Raw genomic sequence first — 22,126 nt, forward strand, 5'->3', positions numbered from 1 at the left:
TACGCCTCACCACTTCCCAAATACCAAGTCCCCCATCTTCATGTTGTGCTGGGCTATGCTTGGTCCTCTGCATTTTCATTTCAAAATTTAAAGTCATCTAGGGGCACCTGCTGGGTGGCTCAGCTGGTGAAGTGTCTGCCTTCAGCTCAGGTCATGATCTCAGGGTCCTGGGATCGAGTCCTGCATCGGGCTCCCTGCTCGGCGGAGAGTCTGCATGAGATTCTCTCTCCCTTTCCCTCTGTCCCACCGCCCCCCCTCAAATAAATAAATCTTTTAAAAAAATTTAAAGTCATCTGTCTGCCCTTCTTTAAACAAGCAAGCAAACAAAATATCCTGTGACTTTTGCTGGTATTGTGCTGTTGAGTCTACAGGGGCCTCTGGGGGGGAGCTGATGTCACTGTGGCACCAAGCTTCCTGAGTTAGGAGCAGGCACACTCCTCTGGTTTTCAAGGTCTTTAATTGTTCTCAGCAACATGTAAGGGTCTTGTGAAGGTTTCGTTAGATTTATTCCTGGTTGTATGATCCTCTTCAATGCAATTGTAACTGGCATCTGGTTCAAATGTCATTTTCTAACTATTTATTCCTGGTGCGCGGAGGTACAATTGTTCTCACACCCAGCGCTCTTGCTAACGAACCTCACTCACCCAGCCCCACAGAGTCTCTGCAGACTATTTCCGATTTTCTTTCTTTTTTTTTTTTTTAAAGATTTATTTATTTATTTGAGCGAGAAAGAGAGAGAGCACATGAGAGGGGGGAGGGTCAGAGGGAGAAGCAGGCTCCTCTCTGAGCAGGGAGCCCGACGTGGGACTTGATCCCGGGACTCCGGGATCATGACCTGAGCCGAAGGCAGTCGCTGAACCAACTGAGCCACCCAGGAGCCCTATTACCGATTTTCTACATCCATAATCCTGTAAGCTACACATATAGCCAGTTCTGTTTATTCAGATCTCTTTTTCTTGCCTGACCTTGCCGGCTTGAAGCTCTGGCAGGCGATGTAAGGACGTCCGGGTGCTATTTTGGACGTCAGGACAGGCTTCGACTATTCCCACGGCACACTGGCTGTGTGCTGTGTGCTGTGTGCCCGGGATGAGGTTAGGGACAGCCCCTTCTCTTCCTAATCTGCTGGATATTTCATCCTGAACGGAAGTTACATTTAACAATGGATATTCAGATGGTCATGCAATATCCGTCCTTTATTCTGTGTTGAGTTACACGTATTCATTTTCCAGTGTTGAAGCGATCTTTGGCTCTTGGAACAGACCAGGGCAGCCATGGTTTGTCCTTCGCAAACATGGGTGCGCTTGAGCTTGTTAGTATTTTGCTCAGGTGTTGTTTTCATCTTTTTACGAGCAGCCTGGCAAACAGCAACCCGCTTCCTCCTGCCCCTTCAGGGTTCTCGCTGGTTTTGACAAGACACCTCTTCGGGGCTCTGGACAAGTTTGGGGAGAACTTCAGCCCAGCCACAATGTGTGGGCATGGCCTCAGGACACAGGTCTGAATTTAAATTTGTTTGTAATAACAAAACAGCTCAGATTTTCTTCTCGAGTTAGTTTTGGTGAGTTGTACATTCCCGCAATGTTATCATTTCAGGTATGTTTCCATATGCGTTGGCATAAATGGTACATAGCACTCTGAAACCATCTGTGAGATTGGTCATGACGCCCTATTTTCATTCCTGATAAGGATTATTGGTGGTTTCCCTTCTTAGTCCGATCAGCTCGGGAGTTTAAAGAATCAGCTCTTGTCTGTGAATTCTATTATTTTGATTCCATTACCTTCTCCTCTTGGTTTTACTATTTCCTTCTTTCTACTTTGTTCCATTTTATTTCTTTCCCTAATTTCTTGAGATGAATGTGTAGCCTGCCGGTTTCCACCTTCCTTCCGTTCTTACGCATGTAAGGCTGCACACCCCAGTGGGGCGAGACCTTGGCTCCTCCCACCGGTTTCAGCGCTCAGTGCAAATTACTAAAATTTAGGACTCGTATATTTTTTTTTTAAAGATTTTATTTATTTGAGAGAGAGAGAATGAGAGATAGAGAGCACGAGAGGGAAGAGGGTCCGAGGGAGAAGCAGACTCCCTGCTGAGCAGGGAGCCCGATGTGGGACTCGATCCCGGGACTCCGGGATCATGACCTGAGCCGAAGGCAGTCGCTTAACCAACTGAGCCACCCAGGCGCCCCTAGGACTCGTATATTAACCGGGTGCCCAGCTCGCTTCTGATGAGAATTACATGCTATTTTCCCTGATGAGAATTACATGGTATTTCCCTACGGTTTCATTTTTTCCTCCATCATTACACTTTTTAGATTTGTCTTCTGTGAACTGTATATGGTTGGGGTTTTTCTTTGATCTGTCAATTTGTTTTCTTTTAATTACAAGAGCTCATCTATTTTCATTTATTATAATTAATATATACTTGCAAATCCACCATCTTTCTCAAAGAGAAACACAGAGCTCCTCTAGTCTTTCCTTCCGTTTTTTGGATTGGAAAATTTTAGTATTCTATTTTCCCCTCTATTATGTTAGAACTTAAACAATCCTATGACTCTTTTTTTTTTGTTTAAGAAAGTCTACTTTTTTGGGCTCCTTACTCAGGGGGGAGCCTGCTTCTCCCTCTCCCTTTACCCTACCCACTCATACTCTCCCTCCTGCTTACTCTATAAGTAAAATCTTTAAAAAAAGATTACTTGGTTGAAAATTCACATTGTTAACAGAGGAAAAGGACAAATTATATTATTTAAGGCACTTCTAAAAAAATATTGCCTAAATTTGCAGACTCGAAGACGTGAAAACATTTGAACAGGAAATGCACCCAGGAGGTGGGAGGGTTTAGCTCTCCTTTGCACGGTGCTGGTCATTATTAAGTTACCCGGTGAGAGCATAATGCATTCTCTGCAATCATGTTAGAGTTCTATGAGAATCCCACGGGAAAATGAGGATCTCTTATTATGACAGATATGTTTTTATCACTTGAGTACAAGGTCAGACACTACAGAGACTTTAGGTCACTCCTCAAGTTCAGATTTACTTCTGACCTGAAATGCTGCCTCCCTTGGCCAGGACTCCTTGTGCATCTTCAAGTGATGTGTCACTTGAAGTGACCGTGACCCTGTGCTGATTTTCCAAAACCTCATAACAGGGGTCTTTGTCTTATCCGAGTATTGTATTAATTCGATTTCCATCATCTTCCAGGACGATGCAAGTAGCCTGGACCCTCTGACTCCGTGCCCGCTTTCCCACCAGTCGTGTACCTTACGCCCCACGCAGCGTCTCGTCCACCCTGCTCATGGCTATTTGCATCTACTTAATCTTTTCATGGCTTTTCATTCTGGGCTTTTGTCTCCAAGCGTCCTGTTTCTGCCTGAAGAACACAACCTGTGGCAGAGTCTCTTGGGGCACTTCCTGAAGGGGACTTTTACTGGGTAACAGAATCCTGTGTCTGTCACCATCCGCTGCCTTCCGGCCCCCATCGTCCCCGCGAGAAGCCAGCTCCCGTGTCACTGCTGTGCCTTCCCTGGACCTGGGTTCTGTTTGCTTCCAGTGACTTTGGTTTTCAGACGTTTTACCATAAAATGCCTGTTGTGGACTGAATGAGTGTGTCCCCCAATTCCTACGCTGGAACCTAATCCTCAGGGTGATGGTGTCAGGAGGTGTGGCCTCCAGGGGGTGATTAGGATCAGAGGAGGTCATGCGGGTGGAGCTCCTGAGATGGGACTGGTGCCCATTAGTGACTCTCTTCTGTCCGCTCGCTGTTGGGTGAGGATACAAGGCATCTGAGGGAGGAGGCAGGAGGCCCTCCTGGGGACCTGACCATGCCGCCATCCTGATGGCAGGGCTCCAGCCTCCAGAACCTCGAGGAATACATGTCTATTGTTCACAAACCACCCAGCCTACGGTGCGTCCTTCCAGCAGCCTGAATGGACGAAGACCATGCCTGAGTGCAACGTTCTTCATATTACCCCACGTAGAACTCACGGGGCATGTTGAAGCAATGCCTGGACGTTTGCTGCCCTTATCTTCTCAAATGTTATTTCTGCTCCATTTTATCCCCCGCCTCATATTCCAAACACACACCTGCTGGGACTTCTTGCTACTTCTCTAGTGCCTCTTACTCTTCCTTCTGTCTTCCTTCTGTTTACCTCTTGGTGATTTAGCCTGAGTATTTCTTCTGACATTTTCTGCTTCACTAACTCTCTCTTCAGCTGCGTCTAATCTGCAGATATAGCTACCCAGTGAGCTTTTTCTTTGTTTGTTATATTTTTCGGTCTTAAATTGACCGATTCTTTTTTATTCTTCTAATTCTCTGTCAAAATCTTGTCTTCAATGTGCTTGAAACCATAAGCATAGATATTATAATATCTTTGTCTGGTAACTCTGTTATCTGGAGCCACTGTGGGTCTTGTCCCATCTGCACTGGGTGCCCAGTCATTTTCAGCCACGTGCTAGACATTGTATATAAGAGAAGACGGGTATAATTTGAGGCCCAGTGAGATACCTTCCACCAGAGAAGATTTACATTTGATTCTGACAGGTGGTTAGGGACATCAGCAATAGGGCATCACCTTAATCCATTTATAGAGAGTGACATTATTCAAAGCTTGGCATCGGTCTCTGTAAGGACATACCAACTAAGTGACTCAGTGTCTCACACAGACCCTCCCTCCTGCCCCCAGGAACCACCCTGGGCAGGGTCCAGTGGCTGCAATAGGCACAGGACACTGAGGGTTGGGGCCATGCTAATGACAGCAGTAAGAGCTGCATCTTTGTGGCAGGGCTCTTGTGAGTTTGCAATCTGTAGGACATGTGTAATCTCATATAATACTTGTGACAACCCTATTGTTATCTCATTTTCCAGATCAGTAAATCTTAGTGAGGTCATGTGACTTATCCCAAAGCATCAGCCAGTAAATTGGAGAAGACTTGACTTAAACCATAACCCAGGGCAGCCAGGCTCCTTTATGAAGCTGGGCTCAGCCATACCTAGAAAGTCAGTTTCACTCCTTTCCAGAACACTGATTCTCCAATGCAGGAAAGGGGCCGCAGTCACATGGCTCAGCGTCCCTCTCTGTAAAGTGGGGACAATGACAGGAGCCACTTCCAGATGTTCTGAGGGTCAGAGGAGTGGATGTCTAGGGTAGGGTCCTAAAAAGTCAGGACAAGGAACTTTGGGTTTGAAAGTGAGAAGAAACAGGGAGCCATCAGGTGACGTGAAACAAATAGAGAAGGGCTGGTTGGGTGGGCTGTAGAGACCCTGCCCACTTTTCATACATGCAGGGGTGTGGCCCCACGGCACCCGGCAGCTGGACTCACTGGGATGGCTGAGCCTTGGACGTGGATTCGCTGTCTCCCTTTTTGCCCCTTGGGTGCTGGTTGGGCCAGCCTGACATGGGGCTGCGGGGGCACCCGAACTCAGGACTGTCTAATTGCAATCACCTTCCGAGAGGATCAGGGGATTAACTGCATCAGAAATTGCTTCATTAACATGCCTAACAAAAGGTGTCATTATGTTTTCAATTAGTGCCTTTTATCTGAGGACTTCCACAGGCTTTAAGGACCTCCATCCTCTGTTCACAGGCCCGTAGCTTCTGCATTGCAATCAGGGATATAGACCTCAACACTGCCGGCACTGGCCGCAGGCCCCTGGCCCCACGCCTGGAGGGAAGGGCCTCTCACGCGGGCTGCGTCCCCGGGCTCTCACTGCCTTCTCACGAGCACGTGGCTCGTCATCACCACTCAGGAAAGAATGGAAGCCGCATCCGTCTGTCTTAGGGTATTTAGCATCCACACGGGGAGGCTCGCAACTTGCTGGGGCTCTGCTGTTAGACACGGTTCAACATACCCACGAGGGCACTCGACGTCCTTCCCGGGTGGATCAGCTCATGACGAGGGGAAAGCTACCCACCAGAGTCACCGCTTTCTCTTATCTAACCTAAACCACCTCTACTTTGTTTACAAACAAGACGAAACAAAACACAGATCCCTGTTTTCCCAAAGACCTGCCTTATAAGATGTTCCATGAAGAGGGTTCCCTGATCAGTAGGCTTGGGAAACTTGCAGTCTGCTTGCCCCCGTGGTTCATGAAACACACTAATCGTGTGAGGCTCTCGGTACATCTACAGAAAGAATCTGATCAACGTGCTTTAACCCTTTACTTCCCAGGGCTCGTTCCTGAGGGGATGCCCGGGTTGAAGGCATGGCTTCCAGCTGTCTGTTCTCTGTTGCTGACGCGAAGCACCCGGCATCACAGTAATTCTGATGGTCCCCGAGGCCCCCGTCAGCTGTGAGGGTTTCAGCACATGGGCTGACCCCTGGGCACTGAGCAGCTGGGAGCTATCACAGGGGCCAACCCGGCTGGAACTTCCCTGCTAACCCGCCAGCCCATGCCTGAGGCCAAAGCTGCACGCAGGAGAGGCTACAGAATGTCGGGTGCCCAGCGAGAAATGGGAAAGGGCAATTATGACCGTCAAGGGGGTGAGAGCCGTGCATTACAGCGGGCGTGCGGCCCGTGCATCCGTCCGCGATGCAGACGTCCCTCGGGAAGGTGGCAGGTCAGAGGGTCCTCTGGGGCCTGCTCAGCCCGCTGAGGTGTCCCACCCCTGGGGAGCCTCTGCAGAGGGAGGAAGGACGCTTGCTCCCCAAGCTCCGCGTGTGGTCACATCTCACCTTGTGTGCGGAGTGGGCGAACGAGGGCTGGGCCACCAGCAGGCGCACCACGGCGTCCCATCGCTCGGCTGTCTGGCGGTCCCACGCGGTCACGGTGAACGCCACCTGCTCGGAGGGGATCCGCAACTCCCGCGTGGCAAAGACCGTCCCGTCCGCCTCCACTTTGAAGTCCAGGCTGTTGGTCTCATACCACGTCCCCTTGGTCCCCAAACAGCTGCTGAACGTGACTGCAAGTGGAAAGGAAGGACAGAGTCAGGACCGGCCCGGCCGGTGAAAGGGTGGCTCAGACGCTCACGTGGTTGCTTTTCAGCCACGGGTTCTCGGTCTCCGAAGGAGCAACACGGGGAAAATAATGATTAACTGATTTTTCGACCTTCAGCTATTGTGTTTTATCTCTCCCGCTCCGGGAATTAGCTATCGGCCTTTGCGGAAGGACATAAAACAGCAAAGGGTGCGCTGTTCTCCTCTCTAACCCGTGGCTGGCTGCTCTCCGTCTGCACATCCACCTCCCCGTCTGTATCCCCGGGTCTGTGAGTGACGCCATGGAGGTGCCCGCCTGAGAACGGCCCACTCGGCTGTCCCCCCACTCAGCCCCCGCAAACTTCGTGCCACCAGCTTTTGCTCGAAAGCCCCCACAGATCTGTGTTTCCACCCCAAGAGGGCCAAGTGCGGGGAAGGAGCCGGGGGAGGCGGTGTTCTGACTGGGGCTCGAATCTGCTGTGTTCTCTGGTGCATTTTACCACTCAGGGACCCAACCTGACCCCCACGGACTCGGTCAGGGCGGGCTGGGCGGGACTGGGGGCGGCCAGGGCCTTCAGCGGCGGGGACACGGGGCAGTGGAGGCAGCCGGTTTCCTGATGCCGTGGCGCATAGCTTTGCTCCCCGCACGGGAATTCGGCACCGCGTCTCCAGCCCCTCCCAGTGACTCCGTTGTCCCGCCACCCGTAACTCCTGGGCCGGGAAGGACATCTCGGGAGCCGCGCGTTCACCGGGACCACATCAGTGCGTTTGCAGCTGTCGCCAATGCCACGCTAAATGAGGGGGCACCAACAGCTGGTGTCACATTCCACTGATAGAAATGATGGGTCAAGTTACCTAGTATTTATAAAAGTGTGGGTATCTCAGCAATTACAGTGGGAGGATTGCTTTTTTAAGCAATTTCACTGTCACAGCCTCCATGATTTGATTACTATTTATCCCAGAAACTAAAAAAAGCGCTTCGCTGTTACATTTGATAAAGCGTTTTTCCCGTGTTCACCTTTTATTGTTGCTTGCCTTGAAATAATAAATGACATGTATGTTCCCATATCTCGCATACTTCACCGCAGATGTCTCCTCGTTACCTCCCACTCATGGGTTTGGTGTAAAAATGTTTTCAAATGTGACAATGCCAGGCATTTCTGCCCCGTCCGGCCCGAGAGGGCGGGAGTCGGGCCCCCCCCGGGGTGCACAGACCCGGTCCTTGGATGCTGAGGGCAACCGGGGCTCGGGTGGGTCGTGGCTCTGTGGAAATCCATCCCCCAGTGACGATGAGGGAATAATTGCATTTCCTTTCAATTGACAAGAAAATCCCACACTGTTCTCACAGTACCACTTGCCTCGACGGTAAGCAAATTAAAATCAACAACGAACTGAGCGGATCAATCATTCCTGACACCCAATTGTCACGGACAAAGATAAACATGACGGTTCTAAACATTTTGGGCTATCTTTGGGAGATGAGCCCAAAATACATAAATAAGCTCCTTTGTTGTCTACACGCGAATTTCTAGTAACACTAACAGCCTTGGACAGCAGCGGGAGGGCTTGCATTTCGTCAAGATTAGATGTCGACACCATTGTATTTAAAACAAAGTTGCAGAGTTTGGGTGATGTCTAGGGAAGCAAAGGTGTGGCCCCTGCGGGAAATTTGGAGCCCGGTGCCCCAGGACCCTTCAGACGACGCACGTCCCAGGGGCAGGGAGACACCAAAGATGTGCTGTGACGTGCAACGCGCAGTAGTCAAGCCCACGGGATAAAACCAGCGCTTCCCCACGGGGGTGTTCACGAGATCTTGGGGGGCTTTAAAAGTCGACGTCTTTCCAGCCTGTCTGACAGGGACTGGCCAGTTTCGCCAGAGCAGAGCTGTGGGTCTTGGGGAGGCCGCCTCTTCCCTTGGGGACCCTTATGGGCACATGGAAGAGGCTGGCCGCAGCCACTGGTCACTGGGCTTGCTCTCGGGAAGGGGTCGCCCCGACTAACACGGTGCTCATGTGGGAAGGGGCACAGATGGGCACCGGGCCCTGCAGCCTGGATCCCCTGCCACCCCAGCATGCAGGCCCGGGCACCGCATGGGGCTTCCCCCTGCAGAGCTCAGAGTTCTGGAAAGCCAGCTCCATGTGGCCCAGAACACCTCCTTCTCCTGTCCACTCTTAGGGCCAGGGTGCCGCCGCTGGGCACCACGTGCCCTCGAGCTCCTGTGCAGGCCAGGCCTGTGTGGTTTCTAGACTGGCTTGGGGCAGCACTCAGGGCAGCCAAGCTTTGGGACTAAGCTCTGTGTGACGGTGGGTGTGGTCAGGAGCCTGTGGGTTTCTGGCAGGGTCGGCCCCGCTCACTGGGAAGCAGCTGGACCCCAGGGCTACACCAGCCCTGCTCACTGGCCCTCACAGTGCACCACCCATCCCATTCTGTCTGGAATTCTCTCTTTCTGCTCCTTGCCCGTGTCCGCCTGGACTGCCAAGCATGTGAGGGCAGGGCTGCTGTCCTGGCTTCCCGCTGTGTCCCTGGGGCCGAGGACCGTGCTGGCATGAAAGGAGGCGAGGCCTCCCCACAACGCACCCCTGCCCCTCCTGCCCCCCCGGCCTTGAAGGGACGGCTGGGGTCGGCCCAGAAATGCCACACGCCACCGCGAGGGCACCCTCTCCCTCAGCCCTGGGGAGGATGGCGGGGTCTGCAGGAACCACGGTGAGGCGGGAAGACACCTCTGGTCCAGCTGAATGTAGACGGTCCCCGTGGGAAAGAGCCCCCCAAGGCTGCTGCCACCAGCATCCCAGGCCGCAAGGGTGAGCAGCCCAATATTAACATGTTCAGTCAATACTTTCCTCCATGTATTGGTTTTTGATCTCATCTCTCCTTTAGTTTTCAGAAAAAAAAAATTAAAGTCCCATGAGATTCTAGAAGAAACATTTCCCTCGATGTTTCAGATGAAACCAGCAAATGCGGAGAAGCTCCTGCTCTGATTAGATTCAGGTTGTGCACCTACCTTGCCTCGACCGGGGGCTCTCCGGGAGCAGACCCGCCTCCCAGGCGCCGGCGCTCCGCTAGGCACAGCTGGCGGGTGGCGTCCTCATTCTGCGGGCGAGGAAACTGAGTCCCAGAGACACTGCACCTTCTTAGAGCCGGCAAGAGCCGGAGGTGGGGTGCTGCAGGCTCCCCGACACCATGCTGAGCTGGCAGGGGGACGTTCTCTCTTTTTTTTTTTTTTTTACGATTTTATTTATTTATTTTAGAGAAAGAAAGACAGAGAGCACGAGTCGGGGGGCAGAGGGAGAGGAAGAGAATCCCAAGCGGACTCCATGCTGAGGGTGGAGGCTGACGCAGGGCTGGATCCCAGGACCCTGCAATCGTGACCTGAGCGGAAACCATGAGTCAGATGCTCAACCGACTGCGCCACCCAGATGTCCCCAGGGAGACAGACTCTCCTTCGTCCGGCTCTGTGCACACCTCGGTCCTCGAGAGGGAACTTTGTGCCGGCGTTTGGGGAAACAGGTCCTGGGTGGTACCTGCGCCTGGTCACCGAGGCTGCAGCGCCCCAGGGCCCAGTGAGTCGGGCAGGCCGTCGGCAGGCCGTCAGCAGCCCCAGCCCCTCCGGGACGCCGGCCGCAGCACCACCCGTGAGGGGCAAGTCACTTTGTGGGGGAAGGCGCCCCCCCTACCCCGGGCTCCACCGAAGGAGGCTTGCCTGGGAGCTGCCTCCGTGCCCTGGGCCACAACGCGGGATCGAAGCGCTCCTGCTACACGCGGCTCCCTGCGGCTTGCTAATTACTTCCATTAGTTTTAAACAAACTTGACGAGAGACAGGAGTCCTGAGAGACATGAAATCCAATCATCTAAGTACACACGGCCACGGCCCTGCTGCCTCTGTTTCTCGGCCGTGGTGGCTGCACAGCCGGCGCTGGGGAGGCCCGAGAGTGGGCCCTGTGGGCAGGACTTGTGCCATCTGCCCGCCTGAGGACCGGCCCCGGGCCGGTGGGGAGGCGAGCTCCTGGCCACGCCCGGTCTGGCAAACACCGGTGATGGCCGATGCCACCGCCCCGTCCCGGCCCGCGTGTGCCGTGGGGTGGGTGTGCACTGCAGCCATGCCCATGCCGGCCCAGGACCCTCTGGGGTATGGCCTGAACCCAGCTCTGTGCTTGACCAGCAGTGGCCTCTCCGAGCATCTGTCTCTGTCCCTGCCGTGGCCAGGACGAGCCTTGCCCGGCGCGGGACAGACAGGCAAATGCCAGCTTGTCTGACACTGTAGACAGGATGCACGTTACCCTTTAGACTGAGGAGGAGATAGGCCCAGGGGAGCAACGGCTCTTGGCCAAGGTCACACGGGGTCATTCATTCCACAAACATGCGCAAACACGGTGTCCGCATCAGCGGCTCTAAAGGCTACTCAGGACGCACCAGGGAAACACGAGTGCCCGGAGCAGCCCTGGCTGGACACCCGGGAAGGCCAAGCACCCCAACATGCGAGGATTTCAGGATTTCACTCCTGCAGCCGACTCTCGGCTCCCCGTCCCTCCCCAGGAGGTCCATAAAGCCACGCGGAGTCTGATCGGCATTCCGGACTGGTCGCCCTCCAGCAGGGACGCTGCTGCTGGTCCAGATAAGGGGCAGGGGTGCACCTGCCCAGCCATCTGTCACGGACGCGGGTCTCCTCTGCGCTGTATACGTGTTAGTCTCCGCCATCCGGGTGTCCTGGCTGATGCCCACTCAGGGGGCCTATTTAAGTGGTTGGACTTTCCGTGGCCTCCCCTGCCCCAGGGTGGCCCCCTGTCTGCTCCGTCTCCCAGGACCCATGTGGATTCTGCTCCCCCATGAGGGGGCTCTGCCCTGTGGTAGAGGGGACTCCGCACACACAGAGCCCACCCAGGTGGGAGCCTCACTCACTCCCATTTACAGACAGGATTCGCTCATGGAGATGTGACAGTCAGCAAAAGCCAAACACAGTCACTGCCAGGGAGGGGTTGGAATGTGGGGCAGAAATTAACCAAGCTGTTACATCAGAGAGGCAAGGCTCCCGAGGGAGGCACGCCGGTGGAGCAGGAGCCAGGTCCTGGGAGAGCCTGACTCAGACTTGGCGGGGCAGGGAGGAGAGCTTCCTCTAAGACCCGAGGGATGAGAGCCCTCCTCTGAGGCTTGGGCCGGCCACACGGACAGCATGTGCAGAGGTCCTGTGGCAGAGGCATTTCAGGGTCTCAAGGACCTGAGAACTAGCGTGACTGCAGCAGGGGCTGCTGCTGGTGACCAGAAGGTAAACAAGCAGGCAGAGGCCAGCCACATGCTCCGAGGGACAGGCTGAGGGAGGGGCCTCTCCGATCTGCTGCCCTGGACACCCCCCTCGGTAATCCAGGTAATCCCTGCCTGCCTGGAGCTCTCCCTCGGGGCGGCGGGGCGGGGGGGCGGAAGGGCCACCCGGCACTCAGCAGCCTCTGGGACTGAGGAAGGGTCCTGAGTGGATAGGACACCACTTTCTGGGGCCAGTGTTAAGAGAGGGGCATGACCTTTTCTGGCCATAGGAGCAGCCCAGTGAGCAGAGTTGGGAGCCCACCCTTGCGACTTCAGAGGCATGTCCTCAAAATCTAGCGACAAAGTGGATCACCGGACCCTGAGCAGAAGGCTCCAGCACCCACCACAGGCCCGTCTGCTGGGGACACAGAACTTCAAGCACCAGGAACAGAAGGAAGGGGAACAGGTCAAGGGACGTGGGTGAGGGTCCCTCCAGCAGGGACACACGAACTGGGGGCCTGGGCAGGGGCGTGTCCAGGGCGTTGGGAGACGAGGTCGTCCCCAGGAACCTTAGGACCTGGTCCTGGCGCCCCCGAGGGGCCTCTCATGGGGCATCCATCCAGCTTGGCTGCAGGCCCTGACGGCATCTCCCTAAATGCCCTGCTGCCTGTGAGGCCACCTGGTGACCGTCCCCACTGCCCACGCCCACGGGAGGGGTGCTGCCAGCAGAGTCGGAGGGCGGACGGGTGGGGGCTGGGGGAGGAGGCCGGGAGCGGCCGCTGACGGGAATGGGGTCTCCTGCGGAGTGACAAGACGTTTAGGAACCACATAGAAATGACCGCTCAAGATCGTGAACATACCGAATGCCACTGAACTGTTCACTTTGAAATGGGGAAATTTACGGCATGTGAATTCTGTGTCCCTGAAAGCCAGTTTCTGGGGCTCCCTGAGTCCCCAGGTCCTGGCTGAAGGACTGACAGGGGAGGGCCCTCCCTGGAAGGGCCTGTTCCTCTCCCCCCGGAGGCCTCAGGACCAGCCCTCGCCCCCCGCCCTCTCCCTCCCTGGGCCCGTCTCTCACCTCCCCTGTCCCATGCACAGACCAGAGTGCTCACGGTGGGGGATGGGGACAGACGCGCTGACCTCGCGGAGGAAGGTGCCTGATCTCATGGCCGCGTATAAGGTGCAGAAACCCGGGGTCCTAAGTGAGGGGCAGGGAGGGCACGCGGGCGTTCAGGGACGCTTCATGAAGCAGGCCACATCCGAGCTCGAACTCCGGAAGCTACCAGCACGGTTGCCTAAGATCTGAGTGAACCGCGTGTGTCCGTGTGCGGGAACGCTGCGTGGCTCCCAGGGCTTTCCAGCATTTCCCAGCAGTGCCCCAAACCCACGGAATGCCACGACGGGAAGGCACCATGAAAATGAACTGCCCCAGCCCCCCGCTGCATTGAGAAGTGAACCGAACTCGTTGGAAGACAATTAATTACATTCTGGGATGCATTCATTTATTTGAGTAATTCCACGAGCCCTTACTGACGCCCCGCAACGCGCCACCCTTCTCCCTCCGGGCCCCAGGCACTTTTACTATTTCGTGAATTGATGCCCCAAATGCAAAGCACGCAGCAAGCCTGACGCTGGTACGTTTTTCTTAGAATTTCGTGCATTCATAATATTTGTAGCTGGTGCGAATCTCACATGTGAAAACTGTCTTTTCCAAGTGCTGGGATCTGTGGCTCAGGGTCCGGGCTCCGGCCAGTTCTGAAATCTGAAGATCATGAGGATTTGATGCTCACTGTGTGTGGCTGCTTTCATTTTTCCAGGATGGAGCCAAAATCTTGCTTAAAAACTCATCCCCTCCTCTGCCCTGGCCTTGCTGGCTCATTGCTGGCTCTCAGCAGATGTGTGCAGCCCTGCTCATCCACGGCGTGTGCAGGAGAAGGTTGCCCATGAGAAGAAACACGGCGGCCCCCTCCCTGAGAGGCTTGACGTTTAACCCTTTACCCCCATCACTTTTAATTGCTCGCTAGTGAGAAGAGAGGTGGGTGCTGGTGTGCTGGGACCGGTGAGCGGGGGGCGCGGACCCGCTTCCTCACTGGCAGCAGCATGCCTGACATTTACAGGGGCGGTGGCTGTGTCTCCTACTGGAAATTGCACTGTGGTTATGAAACATGCCTTTTTATTATTTTTCTTGTTAGGTGAACTGAGAAAGATCAAATGAGCCAGAGGTGAGCTTGCAGCTGGGACTGTGCTGAGGATAAGTTCACCCAACAGAGTCTGCCTGCCTGCCTTCCTTCCTCCCCCTCCCCCCGCGCCCCCCCCCCCAACCCTGCCCGCTGACGTCGATCTCCTCCCTGTTGGCCGAATGCTCCAAGCACCAGGCCTTGCCTGGAACACCCTTCACCACCGTGTGCACCTCCTCCGAGGAGCCTTCCAGCATTCATCTCAGCTGCTGACCCCTCTCTCTTGGAGCTTATTCACTCCCAGGGCTTCCTGGGGGCAGGGGTGGGGCGATGGGCGGCAGTCTGCCCCGTTCGCCCTGGACATGTTTAGAGTTTGCGGGGCCAGGTGTTAATAAAAAGCAGACCGAGGTTTGGTGGGTTTTACTAACGTGGGCCAGGCATGTTGGCAGTGCTCGAGCGGGACCCTCTCAGGAGGGGCTGGCTCACAGGCCTCAGGTCTGCTGCTCCAAAGGCACAGGCACCGCCCGGAAACCTCGGGCAACTGGGACCCTGGCGTGTCCTTCCAGGCTGTTCCTGGCCTGTGTGTTTAAACACAGACATGCGGCTCTACGCATGCCTTTTTCTCCACGTGGTCTCCTGTTGGACCTCTGCCCATGGGCACAGCAGACCAGCATTCCCGCTTGTGGGGTGCAGAGAAGGCCGGGCCGTGGGGACTGCACAGCCAGCCCTGACGACTGGGGAAGGGGCTGCCCCACCAGGCTGGGGCCCCGGGAGCGGTCGGCCTGAGCGGGGCCACCTGCAGACGTGCCCGGACCTTTCGAAGGTGCCTCTGGGGCCAGGACGGAGCGCGGGGACTCGTGGCTGGTTGCGTCTTCCTCCGCTCTCACTCTGCTCGGTGCCCATTCCCAAAGGAGCCATATGTTTAGAAACCTTGGAAAAGTGTCATTTCCAGCAACGTGCGGGTGAACCTGCTGACCCTCTGCAGAGCAGGACGCCTCGTGCCAAGCCCCACACTCCGCAAGTGAGGAAGAGGGGTAGGCAGGCCCCCCGTGCAGACGGCTAGTGCACATCACGCAGGAGGATGAGCCCTGGAGGCGGACGCGGGAGCGAGGTGTTCATGCGCCAGATCGTGCTCCTGGTGCTGCAGATGAGTGCTGGCGGGGTCCGAGGCTGCCCTCCACAAGGACCAGGACAGCCTGCCCCGTGGACAATACGTCCACAAGATGAACATCGTCAGGATTTCAACTGGGCCTTTTAAACTTTAAATTGATGTGCTTTCAAACCAAAGAAGACCCTTCCTGCCCGGCCTGAAGCTGCCCTGGCCCTTTGGCCATCAGAGTTCCCAGCCCCCACCTGGGGCACACATGTTGTCCCGTTGGAACCGCCCCACGCCTGGCTCTGTTTGTAAGGTTCTGACAAGAACCGGAGCCTCCTCTGCGAACCTCGGACCACGGACACGGGCCCCAGACAGGAGGAGTCTGGTCCCTCGCCTCCACACCCGCAGCGGCGGGACACACAGCTGAGCTAATTCATTTTAGATTGGTTCAGTGCGTTCTTCATGTCTGAGCATGAATAATAACACCCAAGCTTGTTCTGTGCAGAGCGTGCACGCGCATCTGCCTCCCAGCAGCGCCTCACCGTCTCCAACGTCCTAGGAGAGAGTGGGGTGCATGCTCCGGCTCGTCTCCCTGCTCACGGTCCGCGGCTCAGCCACCCAGGCCTGTTTCTCCGCACGACGTAGAGCGCCCCTTACCTCCGCGCTCTGCACAGGGATGCTCTCTCCTGCCCAGCGCCGGCCACCCTTCCAGCCCCCGTCCCTGCAGCTCGTTGGCCGCCGTCCTTTATGTCCCCAAGGCTGCCGCCCTGCTTGCTTCATCGTGGCTCCAGCCACCACCGCCAGTCTGCAAGCTTGAGCCTCCCCGCGACCTCCAGCACCTACCCCCGGGGTCGCCCGGCACCCGGTGGGTGCCTGGGAGAAATGCACACGTTCCGTTTCCCTTGACTTCAAACATGAGTATTCAGTGAACTGAGGAGCCATGAGATGACTCGGGGGAAACTCAGATGCAGATCACTACGTGGACGAAGCCCACTGAAGAGGCCACACGCTGCGGGACCCCAACGCTACGGCGTTCTGGAAAAGGCACAGCTCAGGGGACAGCGGAAGAAGCCAGCGCTCTGCCAGGGGCTTGGGGGCAGGGGGGAGGGTGGAGCACGGAGGACTTCCAGGGCAGAGAAAATACTCTGTGTGATGCTATAATGGTGGATTCATGTCACTCTGCATTTGTCCAAATCCACGGAAAATGCAACATTAGGAGTGACTCTAATACAAACTACGGGCTTCAGTTACTAATCATCCATCAGCACTGTCTCATCGGCTGTAACAACATCCCACACTAGTGCAAGGTGTGAATGGGGGGGGGGAGCCGTGCAGGGGAGGGCGGTGTATGGGAACTCCCTGAACTTCCTGCTCTATTTTCCCATAAACCTAAAATTGCCTTAAAAAAAGTCTATTAAAAAATGGATATTCACTATCTGTTAGACATTCCTTTTCCAGAGAAAACACACAGTCTCAGAAATGTTAAAAATCCCATTTGAAAGCAAAACACTGAAACCTCTCTCATGTCATTTCATTTATGGCAGGGTGCATAAAACCTGCTTCTCCCTCCGGGTTTCTTCCTAATCAACTGAATGCCATGCTCGAACCATCACTGACGTCATTTCTCCGAGGACATTCTTCCTGTCCGAGAAACATCAGTCGAGGTGGCAACAAACCTGTGCCCTCATCTGAGTGACCCGTGTCCTCTGGCACACCCCTAAGCCCCACTGTTGCCTTGATAGACTCTTGGCGACCTTAATTAATATTTATGGTGCTGCATGGAATCTGGAGGCCCCGCCGGGAGGAGCGGCGTCTTGGTGACTCCAGCGGCGTGCGTGTGCGGACCCCACCAGGGACCCGGGGCATGAGACAAGTCCGGGACCAGTCCTGGGCTCCCGCTCGGAGCGCGAGTTCTCTAGGTTCTGGTAGTAATTAACAGTGCTTTGTTGGAGAAAACAAAGGCGTGGGTGCGTGGGAGATGCGGACACGGGGTGGCGGGGAAAGATTCGGGATCCAAAGAGGGCTGTTTATGGCACAATTCTTTCCCAAGCAGCAGTCAAAACCGCCGTCTGAGCTCCTCATTAGTAAACCCCAGAGATGCCCCATCAGAACGGAGCGTGGAGACTCTTAATTGGGTGACATCTCCAATGAAACCCGCCCTTCCACGCTGGCAGGGGCGCGAGCAGGACCTGATGGAAGCAATCCAGCCAGGCTGGGGGCGCGACAGGGCCCCGTTAAAACACGCCACAGGCCGCCGCTGGAGGACGCCGTCCTTCATGGCCTTGACTGCTGGTCGTTCCCACGCTGGAAAGGAGGGCTGGGGAGGGACGTGCTTCCCAGAGAGAGACCAGGGCACGGGTTCCACCCAGGGTCCCGGAGGGAGGGAGGGCCATTTGGTGCAAATCTCCATGTGCAGGAATGTGGGAGTCATCCTAACAGCCACAGATGTTGGGGGTGTGGTCCAGGATACGGGGCTCCTTGAGAATCCTGGGGGGGCGGGCATCCCTGTTGGACCCCTGCCTTCTCATCCAAGGTTCTGGGAGTCCATCTGATTCTTTGGAGAAATAGGGGTGATTTTTTGACTATTAAGAAAAGAAGGCTATGTTTTTATTGAATATCTGAAACTAACATTTCATGAACTATCGTGAATGAACATTTTGTGAATTTTTTTCTTCCTTTCATTCATTCAGTCTCGACCCGCTTGTCCACTCAGGTGTCCTGCCAGGCACTAGGAGCACATTCCCTTGCTGAACCCTCGGGAACCCTGTGATTGCTGTTTTCCAGAAGAGCGAGCTGAAGACACAGAGTTTCACTGACCCCCCCCCCGAGGTCCCCGGCCAGCGAGTGGCAGAGTTGGTGTGGACGGGGGCTCCTGGCTTTGCTGCTTCCTGACCCCCAGGCCCCCTTCCCTCTGTTCCAGAGCTGACCGTGGTCGTCCCCGAGTGACAGAACCAGGTGGAGGAAGGGTTACCTGGTTCCCCAGGAGATAGGATATTCTACCCTACCTCTCTTCCACTGTCTCGCTATGATGAGCTCCACGTGAGAAAACCACACACAGGTGTCCATTCACAGACGGACGATGGACGGCTTGCCCTCCCACCCCCCACCCTGTGATGGATGGCTCGTTCCCCACAACGGACGGCTCGCCCCCAACAACGGATGGCTCACCCCTGATGCTGAACGGCTTGCCCCCTGATGATGGATGGCTTGCGCCCTACTATGGACGGCTCGCCACCCCCTCTGACGACACATGGCTCGTCCCCCCGCCCTGAGATGGACGGCTGGACCCTGATGCTGGACGGTTCGCCCCCTCCCCCGGAAGACAGACGGCTCGCCCCTGATGATGAACGATTCGTCCCCCGGAAGACAGATGGCTCGCCCCCCCACGATGGACGGCTGACCCTGATGCTGGGAGCGGGCAGCCGGGCCCCACACTTGCCGGTGGCTGTGGGAACAAGCGGGTCTCCTGTTTCATGAGCGCCCCTTGGGCAGGGCCCGGGCCGGGCTCCTGTCACACGGCGAATGCCGCCCACGGGCGGGGGTGCCGGAGGAAGGTGCTGGAGCCGACAGCCAGGGCTCGGGAGAGCCGGGCCTGGGGTGCCCTTTCCAGCCCAGGAAACAGGACCAGCTGTTTTTAGAGCCACAGCCTCCCTCTCATCAGCGTCTTCAGGTCAGGACCGAGCTAATGAAATCATTCGTAATTAAGGCCCAGGTAGAGAGATGGCCCCCTTTCTGTCCCCAGAGGCCACGTCCCCCTCCCCCCACCCACCACGTCTGCTGTGCAGGGGTGGGGGGAGCAATTCCCACGGGCACCCAGTCCTGCTTATGATTTTACTCCGTTTGGGGCTGTTTTTTAGAAGCATCCCTGCTCTGGCTGACTCACCCACTCTCAATTTCTTCTCACAGCTCCCACCGAGCTGTTCCAGACACTGGAGGCGGTCGTGGTATTTGAGGCCCTGGGAAGGTTTGGGACGGTGCCCCCGATGACCCGCCAAGAGGAGCTGGAATCCAGAGGGAGCCCCGGCTCTGAGTGTGGGATCGGCGTCCTGCCTCCTCCCTGCCCTGGACCCTGGGAAGGGCTGTGGCCACCATGGCCCCATGTGGGCTCAGCATCCGGCAGAGGAAGGAGCAGATCCACGGGATGTGTCCGTCCGTCTGCCATGTCCTTCCGTCTGCCGTGTCCCTCCACGTACTCACTGGTCTGGCTTGCCCTCCTATGCTGCCTCCTTGGGGAGCCTCTGTTCTCCAAATTGGGGAGACAAGGTGGGCAAAGTCAACGCCCCGTTGTCATGGTGCTGCTGTTCTAGTGGGGGGGTGGTACAGAAAGTGGGGATGTCATGGGACGGCTCTGGGGGCTTTCAGAGCTCCGGAGAGGAATAAGGCAGACAGGGCGGGGGGGTGGGGGGTGGCAGGGAAGGTCAGGAAGGCAGACGCCTGGCTGTGAGCAAAGGGGACGGGGCAGGGGACACACGCACACACATGCACACCTGGGAGCCGTGTGTTCACACGTGCGTGTGCTCTCCAGCAGCCCTGGGCAGCCTGCGCACACAGGGCCCCTCCTGAGCAGGTGTCTGCAGGGGCACACGGTACAGATGGGAACACAGCTCCCCTCACTAACTCATCCGCACCCCAGGGGTGCTAGAGAACATCTTCTGGGCCTCCACACCACCAAACCAGCAACCGTGTAAGTTAAAAACAAGCACATAAACAAAACATGCTGTACCCTTTGCCCTGGACTGAGGATGGACATCCAAGGAGGAACATTTAGAAGCATGAGGCTGGAAATGGAACCCTCCAGGTTCAGGCCACCAAAGTGCACGACGTGGACCACACACAGCCCCGCGGCGTGGCAGAAGCCCACTTGCTGTTGTGCTAGGAGGGATGCCGGATGTCTGCGTCGGGGCCGACTGTGGGGTGCAGGTGGGCAAGCGCCTCTGGATTTCACAGCAGGGCGTGGGCACCCCAGGACCTGGAAGCCTGAGGACTTGTCCCCATGGCTCTGAGCTCACAAACTCTGAAGGCTTCGGGGTTCTCGTGGGAGCACTGACTGCAGTCTGGGCAGTGCATGAGGGTCTGAGCTCTGTGGCTACAACCCGGTGGTGGCCCCCCAGCCCCTGGCCAACCACCAGCGCCCCCGAGTGAGGGTGCACACACGTGTCACGCCGGCATGGGGATGATGCTCTCTGTGGGCGCGGGGGACGGCTGGACACGGCGCAGCGTTGGGATGGTTAGAGCTCTGTGCCCGCCCTCCTGGCGCTGGCGGCCCCACTTGCCCGGCACATCCCCAGCTTCGGTTTGCTGGGGCTGAACGTAAACATGACCCTGAACTTGACCAGCCTGCTCCTGCTATAAATACTCCCGGGCCGTGGAATCCGGAGGGAGCCGTTTTTCTAAAGTAAATAAAAAGGAACTCAGGAAAGGCAAACACACGTCTCCTTCTCTCAATCACGCTGACAACCCAGACCTCTGTCTCTGGGTCTCACTTCATCAGACCTGGGGGTCACACTGACTTTGAGATATCCAGGGACCCTCCTTGAGATGAGCAGACCCTTGGTGGGGGGCGTAAACCAAGGGTGGAAGCATCTGGTGTCTGCCCTCAAGGCCCCTGCTTTCCATGGGGTCTGGACTGTCCTTGGGCAAAGTGCAGACACGCTCTCGGGAGCCTCACAGGCAGGGGAGGGAGCCAATGCCGTTCAACGGGCACGCAGGTACATTTAAAATGGTAGCCTTTTGAAGGCTCCATGGTGCAAGGTGCTAGGAGAGCCCCAACAGGGGCCTGAGGAGCGGTCCCCAGGGAGGAAGAGCCTGGACTAGAGCAGGAGCTGGTCCTACCTCCCTGGGTCAAGGAGGACAGTGCCCTAGAGTCCCAGGGTCCACCGTGCCCTGGGCCCACCTGGGGCTCCACAAGGCCATGGGGGTGTCTTGGGGGTATCACGAAGAGGTTCTTCAGAAAAAATGGGGCCACAGACAGTGTCCTCTGAGCTCCTTCCAGGCGGGGCCTCTGACCACACTGTGGGCTCTGTGAGTGACTGGGATCTGGGGACACATTTACTGGACTCATGACTAGAAATGCTCAGTGGTGAGGGGTGAATTCTCCCCCAACATGGAAAGAAAAAACATGATTCCTCTTTTTAATGGTCTTTGGGCAGCAGAAAGCCCACCCCAGGGAAGCAAAGGTCTCGCGCATCTGTTGGGTGGGTCCTGAGCCAAGTCCTGTTTCTAGAGAGCCGGAAGGAAGTGGTCACACGTCCCTTTTTTTTTTCTTTCTAAATTTTTCTTTAATGTGATCTCTACCCTCAATGTGGGGCTGGAACTCACCACCGCGAGATCAAGAGTCGTTATGTTCTACAGACTGAGCCAGCCGGGCACCCCGGCCACACATTCTTTATGTGTCACATCATTGTTGAAGGGATGTCCGAGGAACAGGGGTCCAAGCTGGCGGGGGCGGGGCAAGGACATGATTTCACATCTGTGACAGTGGTCACTCTGTGTCCCTCAGGGGGTATCAGTCAACAGGAGGTTCCGTTAAGCTGAAGTAACACACAGCTCCCAAACCACGTGACATGTGGCTGTGGACCAACTGGGAGGCTCTGCCTGGGGAAGACTCAGTGGTCGTTTGTCCCCTCCTGGGAGGGACGAACCTTCCTCCGCTCCATCGCACTGGTCAAAGCAAATCCCGCGGTCAGCCCTCACGGCAAAGTCGTGAGGAAGTGAG

At 56.1% G+C, this 22,126-nt stretch overlaps 1 protein-coding gene across 2 annotated transcripts in view; it reads right to left on the reverse strand.

The window, feature by feature from the left end:
• CDH4 (cadherin 4) overlaps positions 1 to 22,126 on the reverse strand; it is a 543,804-nt gene that overhangs the window by 146,044 nt on the left and 375,634 nt on the right. For both annotated transcript variants that reach the window (XM_073888320.1, XM_025865074.2), the window contains exon 3: positions 6,664 to 6,890. In XM_073888320.1, the coding sequence (XP_073744421.1) occupies positions 6,664 to 6,890 (227 nt within the window). The remainder of the gene's footprint in view (positions 1 to 6,663; positions 6,891 to 22,126) is intronic.

Source organism: Callorhinus ursinus, unplaced genomic scaffold, assembly GCF_003265705.2.
Source record: "Callorhinus ursinus isolate GAN/ISIS: 27379988/994484 unplaced genomic scaffold, GSC_fseal_2.0 scaffold89, whole genome shotgun sequence".
In the NCBI taxonomy this organism is placed as follows: Eukaryota; Metazoa; Chordata; class Mammalia; order Carnivora; family Otariidae; genus Callorhinus; species Callorhinus ursinus.